Source organism: Eretmochelys imbricata, chromosome 14 (assembly GCF_965152235.1).
Source record: "Eretmochelys imbricata isolate rEreImb1 chromosome 14, rEreImb1.hap1, whole genome shotgun sequence".
Lineage (NCBI taxonomy): Eukaryota > Metazoa > Chordata > Testudines > Cheloniidae > Eretmochelys > Eretmochelys imbricata.
In genome coordinates, this window is record NC_135585.1 from 13,283,831 (window position 1) to 13,307,049 (window position 23,219).

At 42.3% G+C, this 23,219-nt stretch overlaps 1 protein-coding gene across 1 annotated transcript in view; it reads right to left on the reverse strand.

The window, feature by feature from the left end:
• Nucleotides 1-317: 317 nt before the first annotated feature.
• Nucleotides 318-23,219, reverse strand: part of CACNA1G (calcium voltage-gated channel subunit alpha1 G) — a 151,870-nt gene continuing 128,968 nt past the window's right edge. Inside the window, exons 27-36 of the mRNA XM_077832908.1 lie at nt 22,551-22,684; nt 20,675-20,745; nt 20,324-20,402; nt 20,091-20,212; nt 18,951-19,295; nt 16,044-16,184; nt 12,552-12,686; nt 9,812-10,001; nt 5,652-5,821; nt 318-1,166 (exon numbers count right to left, since the gene is read on the reverse strand). Coding sequence (XP_077689034.1) covers nt 318-1,166; nt 5,652-5,821; nt 9,812-10,001; nt 12,552-12,686; nt 16,044-16,184; nt 18,951-19,295; nt 20,091-20,212; nt 20,324-20,402; nt 20,675-20,745; nt 22,551-22,684 — 2,236 coding nt within the window. The remainder of the gene's footprint in view (nt 1,167-5,651; nt 5,822-9,811; nt 10,002-12,551; nt 12,687-16,043; nt 16,185-18,950; nt 19,296-20,090; nt 20,213-20,323; nt 20,403-20,674; nt 20,746-22,550; nt 22,685-23,219) is intronic.

The window sequence follows — 23,219 nt, forward strand, 5'->3', positions numbered from 1 at the left end:
ATAAAATAGAAGAAAATTAAACAAGATTTTAGTCACAAAATGTACTACATCCCGCAATACTAGAGTCAATTAATTTAATAAAATATAATATACATATAGATTCTGCACAATGTATTGCTTTTACCTAAGCAGAACATATGCTTAAGTAAGCATGATATAGGTTAACCACTCTTTAACCAGCTGGTTCTTTCAACTTTCTTTGGAAATTTTTACCCAGTGCCATTTGAGAATACAGAGGGTTTTTTGTTAGTTTTTAATTTGTACTTTTTTTTATTACACGAAAAGAAGAAAATATTTGGCACCAACAGAAATATAATTCAGGGGTCCATTTCTGTTTGATCAAAGGAAAAACTAGGAAGTGTCAACAAGTCTGTCTTTGGGGTAGGAGATGTTGACATACTGTCTGGAAGCAGCGAATCTCCTATATCCATTGAGTCCTTGGAATCACAAGATGGAGCACGCCTTCGCAGGCAAATGTCTGCACTGGGAGGTGAAATACCATGAGATCCTCTAGGTAACAAACTTTGTCCATCTGGTGGATCTATAGATATACACGGGGGGCTCAGTTTTTTCTTCTGCCGTGCTCCTTGCAAGCCTTCCATTTCACTTAAGACCTGACTTATGAAGCCAGAAGAGCTAGATGTGGAATGGTGCTGAGGGCTGTTTTGCATGGAACAAATTTCTATGGAATGTCTCCTTTGATCATCTAACCAAGATGGTGGTTTTCTGAGAAGACCCTGGGTATCTACACTGTAGTATTTCTTCAAGTCCTTCAAAGTAACATTGCTGCTATTGCCTAGGTTCCTCTTAGGACTTAGAGGTGGAACCACTGAACAGGCACTCAAGGCTGTACAAGGTCCTGAAGCGAAAGGCTCCAAAGAGCTGTTTATTTCAGATACTTCTTGGTCCATCGAGTCTCTAAGTGTCTCTTGATATGAGCCTGTACATGCACACGAAGCTGGTGTGTGCTTGGATATATTATACCAATTGTGGGAATGCTGAGTGCGAACACTTGATCGGCCCCAGCAGGCCGATTCGCTTGCTTCTGATGGGGTCTCTGTGGATACAGCTGCCACATTTGTATCAGAGAGTTCATTCACCTCAGCATGCAAATTGTCTTTGCTTTCAGAGCAATACATGTCCAAGGAGTCATTCCTTATTGCCACCTGTAGCAGAGTGCCACGGAATTGGGGAGGAGGTTGTCAGATAAAGAGAGACACACCAAACAAAGGTTAGTACAAGGCAGGCACAAAATTAACAAGGCAGGTTGTCATGCCTGGGGCCTAACTCTGCTTTGAAAAAACACTAACACAAATGCAGAGAAAATCCAATGACTCCTATATTCTAACATGGAATACATATTATAGTAACTCCATGACTTCATTGGAGTTACTCTGGGGTTACACCAGTACAAGTTAGAGTAGAATTTGGACTTTAATGCTTTAAGAATATCAGCTCTCAGGTTGTATCTCTAAAGTATATAGGATTAGATAATCCAAACCAAAAAAAACGCATCAAAACTTTTTCCAGGATTTGGCTTTATTTTTACTTCTGCAAATGAGGAAGGGGTTAATTCAAAGCTCATGGAAGTCAATGGGAGGTCTTCCATGGACTTCATTAGGCACTGGATCAGGGTTTACTTTAAGCACACAAATTGTCCTGCTGAAATCAATGGGATTACACATATGCTTGAAGTTAACTTTGTGCTCAAGTGCTTTGCTGGGCAATGAGCTGAAGTCCTAAAAAAAGGGAGTTTGGAACACTGTTAATGAAATATAAACACCCCCCCCCACCCACTAAGCCCTACTCCTGCCAGCCTATACTCACGTGTGTAGTCAGAGTCCAATAGAGCTACCTCCAGCATACCCATCTGTGTTTGCCGTATCTGGGCTTAGTTATCCTACCTCTGCACTCCCAGTGTGCCCTATCCTCTATGCATTCATCTTTTTTTGCATGCAAATCTAAACAGTACTAGAACAGTGCATATCTTTGGCCCTATCTAGGGACTGGTTTGCGTAAGAACGCAGTCAGTTACTACTGCCAGCCACTGCTCTTGCTCAAGCTGGCAAGGCACATGCTTTTAGCACTCACACACCAATGGTCAAAACCCACTTGAGACTGAAGAAGGGAGGGGGGAAATTTTATATAAGATCTTCAGGGCAAAGACTGTTTATTATGTGGCTGAAGACATTGTTGGTGCTAAATAAATATGGGCCCAATCCTTGATCCTAAAAATGCTAAGTGTCCCCAAATCTCAAATAATTGTCTGGTATTGAATACCTTTATGTGATATAGAATTACTTGAAAATTCTTGTTGGTAATATGATTTTTATTAAAGTGAAATGGATACCTCTAGAGTGATGCATCTGTAATTATTTCCACCTATTATAAGTGTGAGTTCAGGCTCCTCAAGGGACGTTTTGCCTACACTGTTTGGAGTCAGATACAGGCTTATTTTCCCCATAGCTGCAAATTGGCTCTGAACAGCACCTTTACATGGCAGTTTTACCTCCCCATTTTCAGCAGTCATTGTGTTCCATAGTGCTATGTGCCCCTATGCTAAAGGATTTATACGTCATTTTAATAGCTCTTCATGCAAATGTCTCATCTTGGGGAGATTGCTTATTTTCCTCTTTACAATATTTGAAAAAAAAATGCAGGTGGCCCCACTTTAATATACCAGGATGAAGAGATGGGCTATTAATTGTAATAACACTTTTGTCATCTAGCAGCTCAAAATTACTTTTTTAAAATGAAAGTTTATGAACTAGTCCATAAATATCAACCAGTTCATTTTTTTTCTGGGAAAAACTCCCATCGACTACAGGACATACACACCCCCTGATCAATGTTCCCTCTAATTTTTGACAGGCCGTGTATGCAAAAAATTTCTTCTGTGCAAATTGTTGTGCTCCTGTGCAAATTTTTGTGCGCGTGGTATTTCACTGTGTGCGCGGGGTTTAGGATCTGTGTGCGCACGCCCAGCTTAGAGGGAACAGTGACCCTGATCCTCCAAAGGTTTATGCAACACCCCCACCCCCCCGCAAAGATGTAAGCATGAGCCGACCCTTTGAGTTTAATAAGTCTTCCCCTATACTTCAAATTAAGCATGTGCAAGTATTTTCAGGAAAGTTTACATACACAAATATATATATGCACACATATACATAATAATATAAAAATACGTTCGTGGGGTATATGTTCTCACACACAAATATTTGTGTGTGTTTATATTACTAATATGTATCTGGAATCTTGATAGAGTTTGCATGCTCACCTCTCTTATTTGGACCACAAATTAGAAATTCTGTATTAATGTGCTTAAATGATAGACTGCAATGTTTATTTGACAGCCTGGAGTTAAACTCAAGCTGCTAACCTGAGTTAAAAGCCAAGCTGCCATTTCTTCACTGCTATTTTAACCTGAATTAGCTGGTCCGAGTTAAGTACACCTTTTGCTGCAACGTAGGCGTACTCTGGTCTGTGTTCCCATTGAAGAGAATGGTAGACTTCCCATTGATTTCAATGGGAGCAGATTAGGCCAATTCTGAACCCTTTTGAAAATCCCACATGTTGTGACATAGGATAGACTATTGGGAACATTCTGGGTCAGATTACACGCTCGCACATGTTTGCATCTCCCACTGGTTTTACCTGGAGTTCTGTGTGTTAAATTTAAGGCATTAAGGCCTGATCCTCAGCTGGTGTAAATTGGCATAGCTCTTGAAATCAATCGAGCCATGCTGATTTATAGCAGCTGCGGTTCTTGCTCTTGAAGTGCAAACCAACATTCTATTAAGAATTATCCTGTAGTCTTATTCAGCAGTAACCACTATGGAAAATGTGAAGAAAATGGAGTTAAAGAAGATGGCTAACATGGTAATTTATATTAGAAATACCAGCCAAAAGGTTGGAGCTGTTACCCATCAGAAGCTGAGGGAGAATATTCATGAACTGGAAACATTAAATCAATTAGTTTCCCCATTAGTGTCGACTGGGCTGCCTGGCTGGCCTGGTGCAGTCTAATACACATTGGGAATTTAACTTGTCAGTTTAATATTACAGATTAATGTAACTGCTAACCTTAGTGCCTCAGATTCATTTTTAGGGCTCAATAAATTAACTGTCTTATTTTCTCAGTGTAAAAAGGGAAGATCATTTGAATAAATGAGGATATATTTTATTCAAGTAATACGTTATTTGGGGAAAAATAAAAATGATCCACTCTGCATTTTATTTATTTACACACACACACACACTCTCTCTCTCTCTCTCTCTCTCTCTCTCTCTATAAAAAAATCAGACACAGGAAACTAACTATTGGGTAAAGATGAGCTACAAAATTAGCCAAATATATGGCTCTGATTCAGCAAAACACTTGTAACATGTATTTAATATTTAATTTTATAATGTGAGAGTTAAGCTTATGCTTACGTGTTTTACTGAACAGGTACAGACTTAAACATATGCTTAAAGTTAAGCACATGTTTAAGTACTTGGCTGAATCAGGGCCTATATCATTGGCAATTAGACAACTGATATGCGGCCAAGAATAAGTGTCCTCAAAACCCAATAGGCATACATTTGTTAGAAAACAGAAGAAATTAAACTAAAGGCAAATTTTCCGAAAGTTCTTAAATGACTTAGGAGCCTCAGGCCCATTTTCAAAAGTGACTCAGCACTTCAGTGTCTGTCTCATTGAGTTTCAGCATCGGCCACATCTACACTCCAAGCTGGGGTGGGATTCCCCTGCTCACGTGCACATACTCCAACTGGCTCTCATTGAGCTTGCACGAGTATAAATTGAGCTTGCACTAGTGGCCACGGCAGCATGGGTCGCGGCAGCAGAGGCATTCCATACCCGTTGGTTGCAGGTGGATTTGTATTCTGCATGGCTCAGCCACGCCTCCACTGCTGCTAATCATCCTACCACGGCTACCTTGCTATTTATACTTGGGCTAGCACGACTACGTGTACACGAGCAGGGCAATCACACCCCTATCTTGTGGTGCAGATGGAGCTTTGGGCTCCTAAATCACTTAGGCACATTTGAATTGCCCCCCCCCATCTAATAAGGAAAATACTCTTAGTTTAGGTAAAAACAAAAGTAGCTCAACTTCGTATCCCTGCTCTAGAAAAGGTACATTTCCCACTTCTGCTTGTTCAGACATAAAAGGTCTGGCTTCCTTAAAGCAAAACACACGTTTCCTTGTCAAAAGCGATCGCTCTTCCCTATGAGAGGAAATTACAGCAGTCATAGAGTTGATTGGGGAGGGTTATCTGCAATCACTGTGCACTCTCAAATGTTGGGGACAGCATTGCGTAGCGGTTCGGAACTAGTTCAGTGAACTCCACTGACCCCTAAGGAACATTTGGCTATATCAGTGAAAATGCTAGGAAGGACAAAGTATTAATCAAATGGAGAACGTTTAGGCCTATTGCCAAAGGAGTTGTAAGCCATCACGTGGCTCTTTAGAGAACACTGAATGGGTTTCTCTTAAAAAAAAAATCAACCAATCTTTTTGGGATTATTCCTAAATGAGGGTTACAGAGCTCATGAAATTGCGATATAAAGGTTAGTAACCCATCAGTTAACTTAGTAAGCCACCAGTCTTGAACTACAGCAGGTTCACAGTCACAGCTCTGCTTACCTGCCTACGAAGTAATCTTTCTGCAGAGGGAGAATGCACAGCTGGGGGGATCTTGGATTTACTTTCCCAGTCCAAATTGCCATGTGGTCTTAGGTGGTGGAAATGATCTTTTGGGATTTGCAGGAGAGAACTGGTGTCAGCAGGCTGCGACTGCACGGAGGCTGTTGAACCTTGAGAAAGGGACAGGAAACAGGAATGTGACACACATTCATCTGTAGATATCTCCCATAGCTTAATAACCTTTCAGTGAAAACTCTCCCATTGGACCAGACAGGCATTGCACAATGAATACTTTTTAACATCCTGATTATCACTTCAAAAGTTTTTTTTCTCCTGCTGATAATAGCTCACCTTAATTGATTAGTCTCGTTATAGTTGGCCTGGCAACACCCATTGTTTCATGTTCTCTGTGTATCTATATCTTCCTACTATATTTTCCACTGCATGCACCTGATGAAGTGGGTTTTAGCCCATGAAAGCTTATGTCCAAATAAATTTTAGTCTCTAAGGTGCCACAAGGACTCCTCGTTCTTTTTGCTGATACAGACTAACACAGCTCCCTCTCTGAAACAGGTAGGAGTTCACTTCACTCAGTGCTGAAATACAGCCACTTTTTAGATGGAATAGGGCAACAATTTAAAGGGTACCAGCAACACTATACAGCATCTCAGAACAGGGTGTGTAGAATACTTTGTCCAGTTAAAGCAATGGGAATTTTGCCAGGACACCGAGGCAGATGTAAAACATAAGGTATTTAATTGGTTATAACATGGTTATGAATAGGACATTAGTTTTCTCTGATCAGAAAACAGTACAGACTGCCCCCCCCCCATGCTGGGTCACTGGCTGAGAGCTGACTCAGAGGGAGGATGAATGGCTAGGATCATTTCTTGGAACATCTCAGGTTTTCTTCAGAGGTCTCCAATCCAAATCCTGACTAGGTCAGACCATTCTTAGCTTCTAAACCCTAGATGATCATAGCCAGAAAAAAAAAACGAAACACATTTACCCTAAACACTCTTACTTCCAATACCCTGTTTAATCTGAGCTACTTAACAAGTGATCAAAACACAGTGCATCAATGGCCAGCACAAACTTCAGGGTCCAGCGTGGCTTTGAAGAATCATGCAAGAGCTTTTCTTAAATATCTGCCCTACTTCCAAATTGGACTATTTATCCAGGATTCCCTAGGGAGTAATACAGGCTCCTCAGATTCTCCTGGTGTCAGCCAGTGCTATTCATTTTACCAAGATGGGAACTGAACAGTGCAAGTTCAAGGTAAACAAAGGACTAGGAAGAAGCCCGGGTGTGGCTTGCAAGCTAGCTCAACGTAGGAACAAAGATACCTGGATTAAGCAGCAACATGCATAGCACCAAAAACTCCCTCCATAGCAACATGAGGATCTTTTTAAAAGCCAAGGAAGTTTCAGTGACCTTGGGCTACACAGACACTAATCCTGGTCCCACTGAAGTCAAAGGGAGTTTTGCCATAGATTTTAACTGGCTAAAATTTTACCCCAAGTCTTTCCATTGATGTGAATGAATCCTTTAAAGGGACAGTATTTGTCCCTAAGTCTTTCATATTATGCCAATGCCTCTTTCCAACCCCAGGTTCATCTTGCTCTGTTGTCTCCACATTTTATTTCTGCTGTTAAACTATAGCTGTGCATTCCTATTACTCTGCAAATTTCAACATCCCATTTCTAATCTGTTCAAATCTTGTATCATTCTGAACAGCTGTATGAAATTATGCCCCTGTTAGAAGCTTGCAAATGGTAATGCTCGGGAAAATCTTTTCTGCCTTACCTAGGACAAGAGCCTACAAACTGTTGTCTATTAAGAGCAGGTGCAGATAAATTAAAGGGAACTATATTAACTGACCAGCAGAAGGTATTGCATAGCCTACTGTGCAACACAAGAATTTCTGCCAATTGCATCCCCAAAATATTGACCATCACAACAACAGTGAAATCCTGATGGACAATATGGACCAGGGGTAGCACCTGAAAAAAATGCAAATGTAAACCTAAGAAAATACCTGCACTAAGGGTCCCTTAAACATACACTTACCCATTTTGCACAGATAGATGCTACTGTAGCTGCAATTTGTGGCACCAGTCTATGGAAACCTGGCCCTATATTTTAATTGAGGTAATTTAATTATCTTCCTGTCCAACCCAGTCCCCTCCATCAAACAACCTTTGAATGGGAAAACCCATCTTTGAACTGTAATTTACATTTTAAACACAAATTCTACCCGGTTATTTCTCTAAACCAGCCTGTCAGTGTTTTGTCACTGCACAATAACACAACTTAGCATTCCCATGGTGTGTTCCATCCCAGGATTTCAAAGTGCATTACAAACAATAAGTCTCACAAGCTCCCTCTGTAAAGAGGCATCTGAGGCACAGAGAGGTTAAGTGACTTGCTCAAGGCCACATGAAGTATTAGGGACAGAGCTGAGAATAGACTACATATTTCCTGACTCCCACTCTGTTTAGCCACAAGACTGTGCTTCTCTCCCAAGCATGACACACATTTAACCTATTAGTACTTCCTTGGAGACTCTGAGAAACATACAGAGAAGGACTTCAAAATTCTCCTGAGGGAAGAATGACCATTATTTTGGATTTCATTTTGATGTCATGGTTGGTTTTACAACAGGGATAATGTGTACTACTTTGTAATGAGCTCCCAGTAAACACTTTGGAGACTGATTACAGATATCAGCTTTGCTCCAATGCTTTGGTCAATCTTAGGCCACATTCATTGCTTCATATGCTATGAAGAAGGAAAGACTGACCCAATACTCCAGTTTATTGTTCTCTCTAAAGAATAGAATTCATTATCTCTCTTCAGTCTCACAGGAGGAACCATGCCCCTATCAATCCAGGGAGGGGTGAGCTAACCTGAAAATGTTCTGAATTGGGGATCCATTTGGGAGAATGTGTCTGTGACCAGACATATTTGCCCTGCCCTGGGCCAGAAGGGGTTAACCCTGTACTTTGGACTAAGGAAGCCTCACCCCCTCTCCCTGCTGGGCATGCTCCAACTGGAACCACACTATAAGAGGGAGCAGTTCAACTCAGTCTGGGGAGGAGAGAGGATGGGTGTTGCATGCTCCTGTCCGGAAGCTGTTGGAGTCCCAGACTGCAGAAGCCATGTACACTGAGACCCAGGTAAAATCAGTGGAAGCCCACAAGGAAAAGGAGCCACTGGGAACATCGCCTGCTGAATACCCTGGAGAACCAGAGGACCTGTAGCCTACGTAGCAGGAAGACAGAGTTGGAAGTAGCCCATGGGAACCAGACATTGATCCGGTTGTGGTTCTAGGAACAGAGTCAGCATGTTTCAGTGGGATCCGCGCTGCCCCGGGCTAGGACCCGGTGGAGTAGGGAGGGCCCAGGTTCCTCTACCTTGGCCACCAACTTACCCCTGAGTGGTGGCCTACTTCCCTTTTGGCCAGTAGGCCATACTGCCTGGTGCAGGAGGGCTTTCCTATTAACTCTGACTGGTAGGCCATATTGCCATGTGCTGAAGGAGGGTTCTATTGACGCTGGCTGCTAGGCCTTGCTGCCCTAAATCTAAGGACAGCCCCACTGACTCTGACCATTGGGCCACCCTGCCCTAAGAAGAAGAGCAGTTATTTGGACAGCAGGACAGGCTGTCACAATATTTCAGAAACAAGAAGTGAGGAGACACTCCTCTAAAGATAACTTCTGCTGGGATTTTCATTCACGGGTCTTAGTTTGCTGGGGTGAGACTGGTGGAGCTTCCACAGTTCTTAAGAATTCTGACCCCTGAAGGCAGCGATAGGAGGGTAGAATGTAAGACGGGTCCACTGCTGCCAACCACCTGCCCGCCCAGCAGTCCAGTCACTTCCTTTTTTTCTGAACCCTTTGAAAAGTTTTGGTTCTAAAATGGGTGTAAGGTTCAGATGGAGGAAGTTTTTATTCTAGACTGGCCAAATTTGTTAGTCTAGACCTGATAGATGGGCTTTTCAAAGCCATTTTAGGCATCTAGAGACCTAATTGCCATCAGAACTGCTACACAGCTATATAGGTAGCTTTGATACAAATGATATGTAGCAACATAGGTAGTTCCGTAGCTACACTTTGAACCCCCCAGGCCTGATATGGTCAGCGTGGAGAGATTTGTACCTGACCGCGATTTCTGATGAGATGTGTTCCTCTCAGCCTGGGAGTTGGCACAGGAGCCAGAGTATGGAGGCTGGAACATATAGCTGTCATTTGGCAAAGAGTGTGTGCGACCTACAGAAGGCTTTCTCACACTCAGCAAATGCTTGCTCGGGGACAGTGTCAGAGTGTCATCTTTGGAGAGGTGATCAGTCTACGAAAGAAGAGAGAGAAAACATCACAGAGTTGGAAGACCCAGAGAACCTGGGACCCCTAGCAACAGCCATTGCAATAAATATGGGGCATGATGGTGCATGCAAATTGCCGATATGTACAAGGTCGACTGAAACAAAATGAAACTTGCACAAATGGATCTACTAGGAAGCTATTCCCCTAATTTTATAGTGTCACTAAACCATCACACAGAATGAACCAAATAAAATACTGGGAAACAGAGGAAAGCAACAGTGCAGTAATAAACCATGACTATTTCAGGAATAGTTGAAACAGGCATCATGCCTCAAGGTCCAGCAATGCACACATGCTTTTTGCATAACTCTGATCATATCAAAAGATAATCAAGCCTCCCATATGTGCCCTCCCAAGTCAGTTAGACTTTTGCAAAGGTAAGTACGTAACAGTCATCCCCTCTTCTAAGAATGGAGAAACAATATAGTTCACAGAAGATGTACCCTGCTTTGACTTCCACTGTCATTTTATTGCTTTTTCTTTCCTTTTCTAGTAATAATTATTAATGACACTTTTTTGGCAGGACATTAAATTTCATTCTTCAGGGCATAAACCAATCTCTATTAGAGATATAGATAAGACCTAATGTGGGGGGCTGATTATCCCACATCTGCTAGTGCAGGCTTCTTCCAAGCTTTCTCTGAAGCATTTGGCACTGGCCACCATCAGAGACAGATACTAGATAGACTTTGGGTCCGATTCAGTAGGGCAATTCCTATGTTCTTGCATTCTAAAGAAAATTATAAGGTGTTATCAAACATGGAAATAATGTAAGCCCAGTCATGTATTTCTAACAAAAGAACTACCTCCTTTATAAAGAACTCCATAAGAAATCATAGAAAACAGAGGAACATGCCAATGTAGTTCAGTAAAATACATCTCTGATCCCCTTCTTTCAGAGTAGTTTAAAAATTATCTACTGGCAAATTTATCTTCCACTTACTCTGAGCATTACTATTTTTCTGAAATAGATATTCTGAGGTTTTTTCTAATTTAGTCCTCTAACAGAAGCAAAATTTCATTAGTGTGTTTTGTGTACACAGTAAAACAGGACAAGATTAAATGGAATTTACAACAAAAAAAAGAAGAAAAGGAGGGGGATCACTGTTGTAAAATTGGCCAACTAAATCCAAGTTCACTGCCATAAAAAATTGTTTTCAGTCTTCATGAATTTGCTGATTTAGATATAAATGATATTCATTAGGGACTGCAGTCTCCTGCTATAACTCAAATGAGGAGGGCAAGTTCAATTCTGGTAATGCTGACACTTCTGGTTTGAAATCCTCCTCACCAACCTGCATGCACACACCTTTCTCTACACATCATTTTGCTTAATACAAGAGATGGTCCAAAAACTGGAATTTCACATTCAAATCCATTTGGATTCGAGATCCGATCCAAATCCACTCTCCTTGTCTAGGTTTCCAAGCAAGATCCAACTCAGAAGGGGCTTATTTTCCAGTTCAGATGCAGCCAAACTCTTCTGAGATTTCAGCCTCAAATAGCAGAAATCTTGAGAGAACAGCTAATTTCATGAAAGCCATTTAAAAGCCTGAAAGGTGATCCCATGAGAAACAGCTCACACAGACTTCAGTGCTGTCAGATTCCTAATCTCTACCCAATCTGGATCCAGACTGGAACACTGCGCTCCTCAGCCCACCTCCACTAGATATCTTATTTTGAAACAAAATGTTCCATACAAAATGTTAAATGTAGTTTTCTTTTGTACATGATGCCATGAAGCATGATGGGAAATATTGTCACGGTTTAAAGAAGGTGTAGCCCAAATAAATATTAATTAGGATGATAGAAAATTTATCAACAACACAAACATCCAGAGATAGGTATATGGACGACATATAAAACAAGAATGGATCCAAAAATGTTGGAAGAGAAGTTATGTCTGTTGTACAGCAGAAAGAAAGCACTTGATCGCTACACATCAGCTAAAAATGTCTAATGTTTCAAAAAGAAGATGGTTAAAGCAGGGCTCAAAATACTGGTAATTTTTTACAAAAAAGAGAAAGGAATCCAATATTGGTTGCTAATGAGAGTTCACAAAACAAGCAGCATCTCTGAGAGATCTGCAGCTGGTATATTTCAAAAAAGTGTATCTGGCGCCCATCCCCAAAGCACTGAGGGCACCTATGTTCACAAAATCTAGTCACTTACAAACCAAGGGGATGTAGATAATCCTTCTGCATCGGGCACATGAGCTATTTGCTCATGGGTGTGTCTTTTATGCACACAAATATTGATTTGTTTCAGATGCAGAGAAAGTTTCAAGATTCACACCATCCATTTTTTGTGGGTGGGCTATTTTTTTTTTTTTTTGAAGATAATGTAATGTTTTTACATATGATGCAAAAAATAAAAATAAACTGCCCTCTTCAGATAAAAGATTAGGTGCTATTTGGAGATAGAGTTGGACTGAAAATACCATTGTGATTAACCATGGGACAGCAGTATTTAGAACCCTGTAAACATCAGAATATATAGTGACCAGTGTATGTACATTGCTTTCCAGAGCATTAAGTAAGAGTGTGTTAGTATCATCAGGAAAAGAGTCATCCGTCAGAGCTAAGGACCAGGACTTTTCAGAGAGAATATCTGACGTCAGAGACAGAGCCTCCATCTCAGCTAGAGGGATCTAAACAAGGGAGAGATGATTAAGCATAAGAAACCAGGACACAAATCTTTTGAAAAAAAGTATCATCGTCTAAATACTGAAGCATTATCCCTAAAATAAGAGCATCTATGTCACGCATGTCATTGCGGTAGATAAAATCATAAGGAAATGGGGTAAGAAAACCCATTACATTCAGCCTTAAATACTTACAAATAAGTCAAACAGATTTTACAATTGTACACTAAAGGTGCTGTGAGAAACACTGGTTTCTATGTGACAAATCGAGGAATAATAAGAGTAATAATACCTGGCTCTTATATAATGCTTTTCATCAGTAGATTTCAAAGTGCTTCACAAGTTTTAATGTATTTATCCTCACAACACCAACAGGAAGTGAAAGTAACAGTAGCTTAGGTAGTATGTAGATAAATATGTATTTTTATTATTCTAATGACATCTAACTATTAGAGGCATTGAGAACCTCAAAACTTCGCTGATATCTCCTATCCCTAAATGCTATGGCGATGTTGCAGTTGTGTTTGACTCTAGCCTGTCTTGTTTGGATCCTCATGGGATACCCTCGACACCAAAATCATCTGATTAGGATGCAATCAGCTGTTCATGTATGCATCTTTAATGCAGTGTAAAGAATGACATCTATCTAGGGAGACTTTCATTATAGGATCTCAATCTACTTTCCAAATGTGAATTGAGTCTCTGCCATGTGAGGCAGGTAGCATAACTTGTTTACAGATGGGTAAACTGAGGCATAAAGTCTTGATCCGCAGTCTGCTGCAGTCAGTGAGATTCTTCCCAGTCACTTCTGTGGTCTTTGGATCAGGTGCTAATGGGCTTTGAATCATTTATGGGAGTTAGTTAACCCACTTACGTGCTTTTGAAAACCCCATTGGGCATCTATATGCATCTTTAGACACCTAAATATATTTGAAAATCTGCCCTCTGTGACTTCCCCAGGGCCACAGCAAGTCGGTGACAGGGTTAGTCCTTTCTAAAAAAAAATCAAGCAAAATATGCAGCCTTCAGTGGAGGGCGCTCTCTCTTGAGGCACACACGACTATCTAATGGGAAGCACAATGTGTCATTGCTTTGTGCTTTGAGGTGGCTGTCTAGACTGCCCAAAAGAAAGGGCAGTGTTCTCCTAACAAAGTAGAGTCACTGTTGTCAGCAGCCTCAAAGCCAGATGCTGGATTTAAAGTGTAGGCTTGACTTTCTAAGCACTCTCTCTCAAACTGGATATTTGTCTTACCGATTGTCACGTATTTCTCTATGGGTGTGTGGTTAGCGAAGGGACTGTTTTATAGGCCTTATATAAAACTGATCCATGCACAACTACAGCTTCTACATCAAGACATAGGTCCACAGTGCTGCCTCTAGGGCTCCCAGTACGTCAGCATTTCCTCTCTTAATTCAAAGGATTAGCACTTTTATCTTAAGCGTTCAAACAGTCTGTTTCCACAGCAATGCGTCTTTCAAGAGAAGCTGTGGAGACCAAAGCCTGCCATATCCAACCTAGCAAAGAGTTGGTTTCTCCTGCACGCCTGCTTTTGGAAATGGTATCATACTATTTCACCTGGGGCTAATTAACTCTAGTGATGGATGAACCTCAGAGGTTTGGTTGAGATAATCATGAGACTGATTGTTCTTTTGAACTCTATCCAAACCCTCTCACCTTCTAAATCTGTGACACAGGGCTGGCTAGCAATCTTACTGGACAGGCTTTCTGGTGGGATTTCCAGTGTGTCCTTTGGAGTCAGGAATACAATGAACTGCCAGTGGCAGAGCTGTTCTAGCATCAGTCACGGTATCCCAGAGCTTCTGTCTCTGGTTGTGGATGGAACCAGGAAATGTAGATCAGAGGCACTTGCAGCTCTTGCACACCTGAGTCCACTAGAACCCAGCTGCCACTGAGGCAGCACAAAGGAGCCAGAGAGACGCCCTAATAGGGCCATTGAGAATTCCCCCAGCATGGCAGACGGATTCCTAGCTGGCATAGGACTGATATTAGTAGCTCTATGCCAGCCTCTATGGGCCCTCCTCCACAGCGGAAAAAGGGGATGTGGCCAGTATGTGTTGGATGAAGGTAATTGCTGGCTGGTGTAATGGACCTTTGGGGGCCATTATTAGTTGGGATAGTTTAGAGCAGCCCCGAAGCTGCTCTAAGTTATGTGGACAGCCATACAAGCTCTCAGCAGTCCCCAGGACTGAGGAAACGGAAAAGGTAACAAAGCTAGCTTGTCCCTTCCATCACAGGTTTTAAGGGAGACCTCTGTCTGTTGGTTAATAATCCCCAGCATAATGAAAGTGATAATCAACAACTAGGGGGTAAAAAGTTATCCCAATATTGTGAAACCTATAAAGGTATAGTTCTCATTGTATCCAAACTTGTTCTCCCTGCCTAATGAAAAGAAAAGTTGAATAATTTATAGTACTCAATGAGCTGGTAAATAAATATACGAATAATTTAATAAGAAATCTTCAGATATATTTATCTGATAAGATATTTTTAGCAAAAAATGACAGCACTATTGGATTTTGCTCAGTCAAAATGAAAACAATAAAAAATGAGGGTATTTGAATTAGCCTATGTCATACGAAAAAGTGTTTGCCCTAAGGAGTAATGGATAGGAGAAAGCAGGAATTTTATTTCAACTACATTAATTTAAAAAAATTGAGTGGTATTATTTTAACTGTTTAAGGCCCCAGTTCAAGAAAGCACTTACAGACATGCTTAAGTCCACTCCTACTGAAGACAGCACTTAAGTACCTGATTAACTTTAAGCACATACCCAAGCTTCACTGACTTCTTTGGGATATAAGCACTTGCTAAAGTGCTGTCTTGCTTTCTCTAATTGGGTTCAGATTGGAGATCAGGACCCAGTCGCAAGAGGCCTATTTAGAGACACATATGGGGCTGGAGTGTAAATGGGCATCGCTACAGAATGGAGAGATGCCCCTTCACACCACCCTCTGATCCGGTCCATGAGCTCCCATCCTACAATCCAGTCTGCGCGGTTGGATCCCAGCACCTGTGCAGTTGCAATGCATAAATCCAATCTCAGGATCTGGGCTACATTTGGTCATCATCCTAAGGCCACTCATATATAGAGAAATTTAGCTTTGGATTTAGTACATTAAGGAGGGGAGATTAAATCCTGCACACTTGTTCTAGCATGGATATATAATATCTTAAACAGAGATAAGTTAACTTGCCCTCCCATAAAATAGCCCTGATGACTTAGGCTTCAAAATCCCTATGGCTAGTTTCGATTAAACCCCACCCCCAACTTTATCTTTTCAATACAGGTCTCAGTCAAATTGCCTTGGACAGAGACTGTGCAGGAAATTAGGAATATTAACCTGTTTCTCAGAGTTGTAATATTCAGGAGCTGGAAGGGCATAATGATGGCACACAGAGCCTGACAGGTTGTCCATCAGCTTCAACTCTCCTTCCAGAGATTCCTGGATCAGCAGTGATATGGTATCAAACAAGTGTCTTTCCTGGGAGGGGTGCCGTATAGCATGCAGAGGCAAGCCAAAGAGAGAGAAAGTGAGGGACAGAGACAGAGGGAGAGAGTAAAAGGACAGGGGAAAACAGGAAGAAGAAAACCATAGTTTTCAGAGAGAGATTAGCAGTAATAGAAATGATCAGGAAGGAAAAGGATGAGATAGAGGAGGAAAGAGAACAGTGCAGTAATTTCACAGTCAGAAGCTTTCTCAGACATCACTAGAGACAGGACTGAAGCCAGATGCCCCGGGGAACTGTGGGACATTTCAGGCTTGGGCCCATCTTCAGACATTACTCCCATCCTGAACGACCATTACTAGTTATTCTGAGTTGCAGGAGTCTGGCAGGGCCATTGTAACAGAATCCAATTGCTTGTTACTGGGAACTTCTAAAGGAAACTATTGCTGTAAGACATCTATGAAACACTTAATGGCAACATTTTCAAACATGGGAGTCTAGCGTTAGGTCCCTAAATCCATACCTGGGCACCACAGAAATGAAAGCAGCCTGACTCTTGGAGGTGCCATGCATTCTCCAATCTCACTGACTTCCATGGAGGTTGTGGATGGTCAGCACAGGTGACTATCAGGCCACTAATTTAGGTGGGTTGGGTTAGGTAAATATGGGTTTAGGTTCCTAACTTCAAGCTCCCACCTTTAAAAATGTTGGCCTTCGTGCATACAGCAGAAATATTATATATGATAACATATAATTTTCACAAACAGTACAGGGGTCATTTAAAAGTTGTCCCTTTTGTGCAGGGAAGAGCCAATATGTACAATGAAATGAGGACCTTTGTTACAGTCAAATGGCACGCAATACAAATATTCTAGGGAATATGCAAGCAAAGGCGCATGCTGACCACATGACCTTGCAGAAGCGCATTCTGAGAACTGTATTCCTCTACCACCATGTATTCAAACACCAGATTCTTTGTGGAGATTTTGATGGGAAGGAAAGAAAATCATCACAGTTATTTCAGAATAAAACCGTCCTGAGGTTTTCAAAGCATCTGTTTTGGTGGAAAGAGCAATGAATAGAGTCTGGAAAATATACAAGAGGGTGGAATAAACATCCTCCATGGCCATTCCAAATAGAAGACGGCCAAATGAAATTTGTAAAGCCTCTCAAACAGCTGATGGTATAATTCTGATTGTTTCGCTTCTCCACCTACTCGTTTGCTTAGCTTGGTTACTGATCTGTGACTATGCTGAAGATGACTGTTTGGCCATACTAGCTGTAATATTATATTTTTTATATATATATATTTATTTTATATTAGAGGATGCAGAATAAGATCCATGTAGGATAATCCTAGAACAGACTGAACCAAACAGACTGAAAAGATAAAGGAGAAAATCTTGCCATCTGCTACAGGGATGCTCTAGTGTGGAGGAAAGGATGTGGTCTATACACTTGCTCACCACACAGCAGCAGGGCAGGATTGCAGCTCTCTGCTTGAGAGAGAACGTTAGGTTCTGAGACTAGGTACTGCACTGGTCAGTGTTACCCAAACAGGGCACAATCAAGCCCATCGCTCCCCAAGCACAAAAGCTGCGGTGTGCAGTATGTGCTCAGAGGGTGTGGATGTGTCTGTCTATGGGAGAGTGGCGGGGGCTAGGGGGTGGTGAAGGCACAGTGTTTCTTTGTAAAGGAGCAGTAAGATGTAATTTACCAATGAGGTCCCCCTCATTACCCTGAATCACGTTGCCTTGTGCTGTCAAGACAGCTCTGGGATCTATCTCATACCTCAGTGATTTTTAATAGCGAGAGACATTTTCCAAAGGCTTAGAAACTGAACGTGAGTTTAGAGTTTACTCTGTCTTCATTCCTAAAGATCACAAATGAGTTTTTCAGCCATAAGAATACTCATTACATTAGTTTGCCTTGTAAACAGGGCAAATAGACGTCTTTTCATTCACCTATGTGAAACTCAAGATTTTCTATTTTATATGTAAAAAGAGCTAAATAGGTGGGTGTAAACATGAAACACAGTTACAGATCTTGCAGCTATCTGGGCATCTGAATAAAGACTGGACCATTCTTGTGTTTATGTAATTATGCTTCACGGCCCCACTAACTAAATATGGAGAAGTCTGGATCCCCTCACTAACCCAGTCCCCATTCAGAAACTTTTTTTGAGAGACCAGTGGAACTCATTTATAGCTCACAAATATAAGCAGTGTAGTACCATCAGCTACAGCACTATGGCCCAGAGCCTGCACCATTAAAGTCAATAGGAACTGTGCCATTGAATTCAATGGGAGTAGGATCGAGCCCTCAGAAGATTCTCCTATTATTGAAGTAATCTTTTCCCTGGGAGCACTGGTTCCGAGAGGGGGTAAATATTAAACTTAGTTTATATAAAATATACATTTTATTTAGCATTTAAAAGAAAAATAAACTCAGCAAAATTTTATTTCTCCCCCCTCGCCCCCCCCCCCCCAAGCCAAAACCCTGGATTAGAACATCCCCCAAATTTGGAGCCAGATCTGAACTTTGTGGCTTGGGCCCATCACTAGAACAGACACAGAGCTCTTTGCACCTGAGCAGAAGTGACAATCTGGTGTGAAGACTGGGTCAGGATCTTTACATTGTAGCATAGATTATCAAAACATGCAGCAATTCAGTCAACAGATAGTGAGGAATACAACTCCCCAATGCACTGTACACTCACTCCTTCACTGGAATTCGTGCATATCCTCCCTTAGCAAATATGCAGGCCAACCTGCTCTTCACCCTCCACCTGAGATTCTCACCATAGGATAAAATAATGAGAGCTGAGAATCCACCTTGAATTGCATAGGATTGGTACATCCTCTGGGGCTCTCAGGCCTTTCTCCACCATTACCGCCTGTCCATGCAAAGAGGTCTGAAGTGGGGATTGGGCCTGGGGTGATAGTCTTCATTTCCATCTCCAGCTCCGCTTCCAGCTCTGCTTCCTCTTTGGCTTCCTTGTTGCTCTCTTCCAGGTGCTTCATGAGCACTGCAATTACCACGTTCACCAGGACGAACTGGGCCGTCAACACAAAGGAGACAAAGTAGATGGGCGAGATGACTGTGTTGTAACAGGTGGACTCCTGGTCGCAGTCACGCAACGTGTCCTGGTGATAGGGGGAAAATGATTATGGAAACTGAGGAAGCTCCAGTTAACCGAAGAAGGCCTGATCCTGCCATCCAATCATTCAGTGCTCCCGCATAAGGCCCAAATGGATTAACCATCTATTGAGCACACACAGATGATCAGACTAGTTTCACGGACGATTTTCAGATCTGTCTAGGTGAGCAAATGACCCCACAGCAAAACCTAACTCATTGGAGTCAGGTGTGACACTGGAGGGGAATACTGCCTTGCACACAGGCTCAGAGAAAACACCAACTAGTCTCACTGCATTCCAACAGGTGGCGCCTGTCTGCTCCTTTATACTCCCAGAGGACTGGCTTATCCTAGATTCTCCATTCTGAAAGGCCATTTTGCAAGGCCAAAGTGCAACTATCCTAACTGACCCAGACCTCATCAGTCGCACAGTTGTGTTATTTGCTCCAGCGAAAAATAACGAGCCTACTGGAGCCTCTAGTTCCCCGTACAAAACAAGCTACTCAGTTGAACTAATGTCACTCCATAGAAAACTCCCTGTATTGCCCTCCTTGTCCTCAAGCCACCACCTCAGGAAAAGCCTGGGAACTTACAATGCATCTGAAGGCCAGCAAACCCAGGCGCTGTCAGGCAAGAGGAAAAAGAATTGCTTTGAGAAAATGCCCAGGCCCCGAATCAACAAGTGCAGAGGCCGTCCCAGCTTGGGTGCCCCAGCTGATCCCTGTTATTGGTTTGAAACAGTGACAGACAGCCTGTAACATTAGAAATGATCATCAATATTCCTTCCCCAGGGATCTCTTACCTTCATTATCCCATTCCAATTGTCTCCTGTTGAGACCCGGAAGAGAGTTAAAAAGGCCATCCCAAAGTTTCTAAAAGTGGCGTGCCGCCCTAGCCCCTCGCAGTGGTGAGTGTCATCGCATTCTGTGAGATCAACCAGAAGAATCTCATTTAGACAATGAGCTCGCTCACATTCCCCCTCTATGTAACTATTTCCTCCTGCTTCCGGCAATGCTATGTCTGTGGAGAACTTACCAAGGTCGCCAAATAGCTCCACTCCAAGAGCTGCAAATATGAAAAACAACAACATGAAGAGAAGACCGAGATTCCCCACCTGGAAAGAGAAAAAGAAATGGGGGGTGGGGGACAACAACATTAGTTGATTTTTTTCCAGACCTGCTTCTCCCCGTATTCTTTCATACAAAAGTTAAGCCGCCCGAGGGCAGATACGACCTGGATAGCATCTGAGACTGAGTTTCTAATGGGAAATGCAATTTTCCAATGACAGTGAAGACAAAAATAAGGAGGAAGGTCCAGGAGCAGCCTTCTGCAATAAGAATGTAGCTCTGGTCCTGATGAGATTTTTCTGGGAAGGCAATGAATTACCTGAGGCAGTGCTTGCATGACTGTGTCCAGCAGGGCTCGCATCCCTACAGCCATCTTCAGTAACTTTAACACTGCAGAAAATGATAGGTTCATAACATTACTGCTGCAGCATTACTGTGGAGACACAGATTTTTAGAGAGAGGAAGATCCCTCAAGCATGAAATCACGTCACATGCTCTCCATTAGCAACTAAAGCTCAAGGCCTCGTTATAGAGCTCTAGATTGTTCAGATGCTTGTTAGAATCCTGTGAATAGTAGCATCTTGAGGCTTCGGGAAAGAATCACCATTCTCTTGCTCTCTCTGAATTGGGTAATGTTGACACAATGCTAGGAATGTAAGAATGACCTTTTCTCCTGACAGTCTCTTCTGCTGAGGGAAGTAAACAGTTTTAGAAAGGTCAAGATACTACCAGATGTACATTCCTTTAGAATTCTGCTTACAGCTAAACAAATAGGAAGCCAAATCCACCCCTATTGTCTTCAGTGGGGCCTATACCAGGGATGAAATTTGGCCCGTTAGGGTTTTCTCCTATTTGGGTCTTGAATCCAGTACTAAATATACAACCCTGAAAATATCCTTCTGAGTTACCATCCCTGGATCTCTTTTTCCTTCCTCTTGGTTTGGACTAACTACCTTCTGAGTTCTGCAGCTGCCTACCTTCATGTTTGATTTACGCAGGCATTGCTTTGCATGCCCTTGTCTGTAACATTGAGTTTCCAGGCGGAAACTGCATATGCTTTTCCTTTTGAAATGTACCTAATATGACAGACGTTTCCCTTTCTTCTGAGGCTTCCTTTCTGGCTTCAACTACATTTCATCTATTTCCATTCTTTCTTTGTTCCAATTAGAATAAATAATAATAATGCTAATAACTTGGCATGACAATAATGAAGCTCTCAAAGCACTTTACAAACATTTGGAGTCTGATTTCCAAAGGTGTTGAGCAGGGCCGTCCCTAGACATTGTGGTGCCCTACGCAGCCCTCCTGGCTCCAGCCCTCTCTGCTCTGCTCCGCTCCCAGCTCGTCTGGTGAGTGTGGGGCGCGCCCGACCCCTGATGCGGTCCCCTGGGACATAGCTCAGGGGAAGGGGTGGAGTAGGAGCGAGGCTAGGGCGGAGAAGGATTGGGGGCTTTGGGGAAGAGGTGGAGCGGGGGCAGCTTTCCTGGCTGGCTCTGCTGGCCTGGGGATGGGGCTGGCTGCTGGAGCAGCATGCAGCCGTGAAGTTTGCGTATGGGTAAGGACAGCCCTGGTGTCGAGCACTTGTAGCTTACACTGACATCAGTTGGGGCTCCTGGTGTTCAGCTCTTCTGAAAATTAGACCCTAACTAAGTAAGCCTCAGAGATGCGGTAGGTATTATCATCATCATCATCGCTAGGGTACATCTGGATACAAAGCAAAATAGACACGTTGTCTCACACAATACCAAGAGGTCACGTGAAAAGGGAAATGAAATTTATTAACCATCTTGGGTTTTTTTTTTAAATCAATTGCCAACTCTCTAGCTTATGGCTGTGTTGCACCCTGAAACCCCTATCTAGTTTCCAGATCTTTGAGACATACTTGATTTCACGAGCATGCCAAAGTTTGCTTTTCCAGGTTCACCCATCAATGAAATTCACAGTGGATTCTCTTTTCTAAGAAGATCTAGATCTGCAAGTGCTCTTAAGAAATGCATGGCCAGTTGGCTCAGCTCCTTGGCTCTTCTGCGATGTTTTCCCTTCTTTTGTTCTCTTATTTGTTTACAGTTTGTGGATGCCAGAACAAAGTGCACTAAGCAGGGCATGTGGCATGCAGTGGTTTCCCAGTCATGTCCTGGACAGAACTGCTCACTGCACCTCAAATAAAAATGATTTTCACATTGACTCCGTCTTACCTCGAGCAATCCTTAGCACCCTCATTATCCGGATAATGGTGGGGTTAATGGGCAATGATGCATTCACCTCAATCTCTTCCAAAGTGATACCCATGATAGACAGCAGCACTATTGCCAGGTCTAATTGGTTCCATCTGAAGACAACACAAAATCACATCTACTAAAGTATTTGCAGTGTGCGTTGGTTTGTTTTAAACAAATTCCAGTCATGTCAGTGGTGCTAATGCTCACAGACAAACTTTTGAAACTTTGAGGGGAGTTGCACAAAAACCATTATTTTTAGATTATGGAATCAGCCAACGCCAAAGAAAATATAAAACCATGACTGGGCTTATACCCGATGATCCAGACATTAGGCCAAATCCTACAAACTTTATTCAGCCTTTTGTTTGGCAAGGCTCTCACTGAACTCAACAGGAGTTGTGTCCAAGTAAGAACTGCAGGCTTTGATCCACTGTCCAGTCACTGTAACACAGTCACATTGGGCAGAAGGAAACATACCAAGATTATACCACGATGAAAGGCCCTCTAGAAAGTCTTGAGTAGATAGGATGAGCACAACAGTGATGTCAGACTAGCTAGAAGTTGGGGAGGAATGATTTTCTCTAGGGAAGAAGTCTGGCATGAATCCAATGCTCTTGACATTTGACTTGAGGAAGATGAAAAATG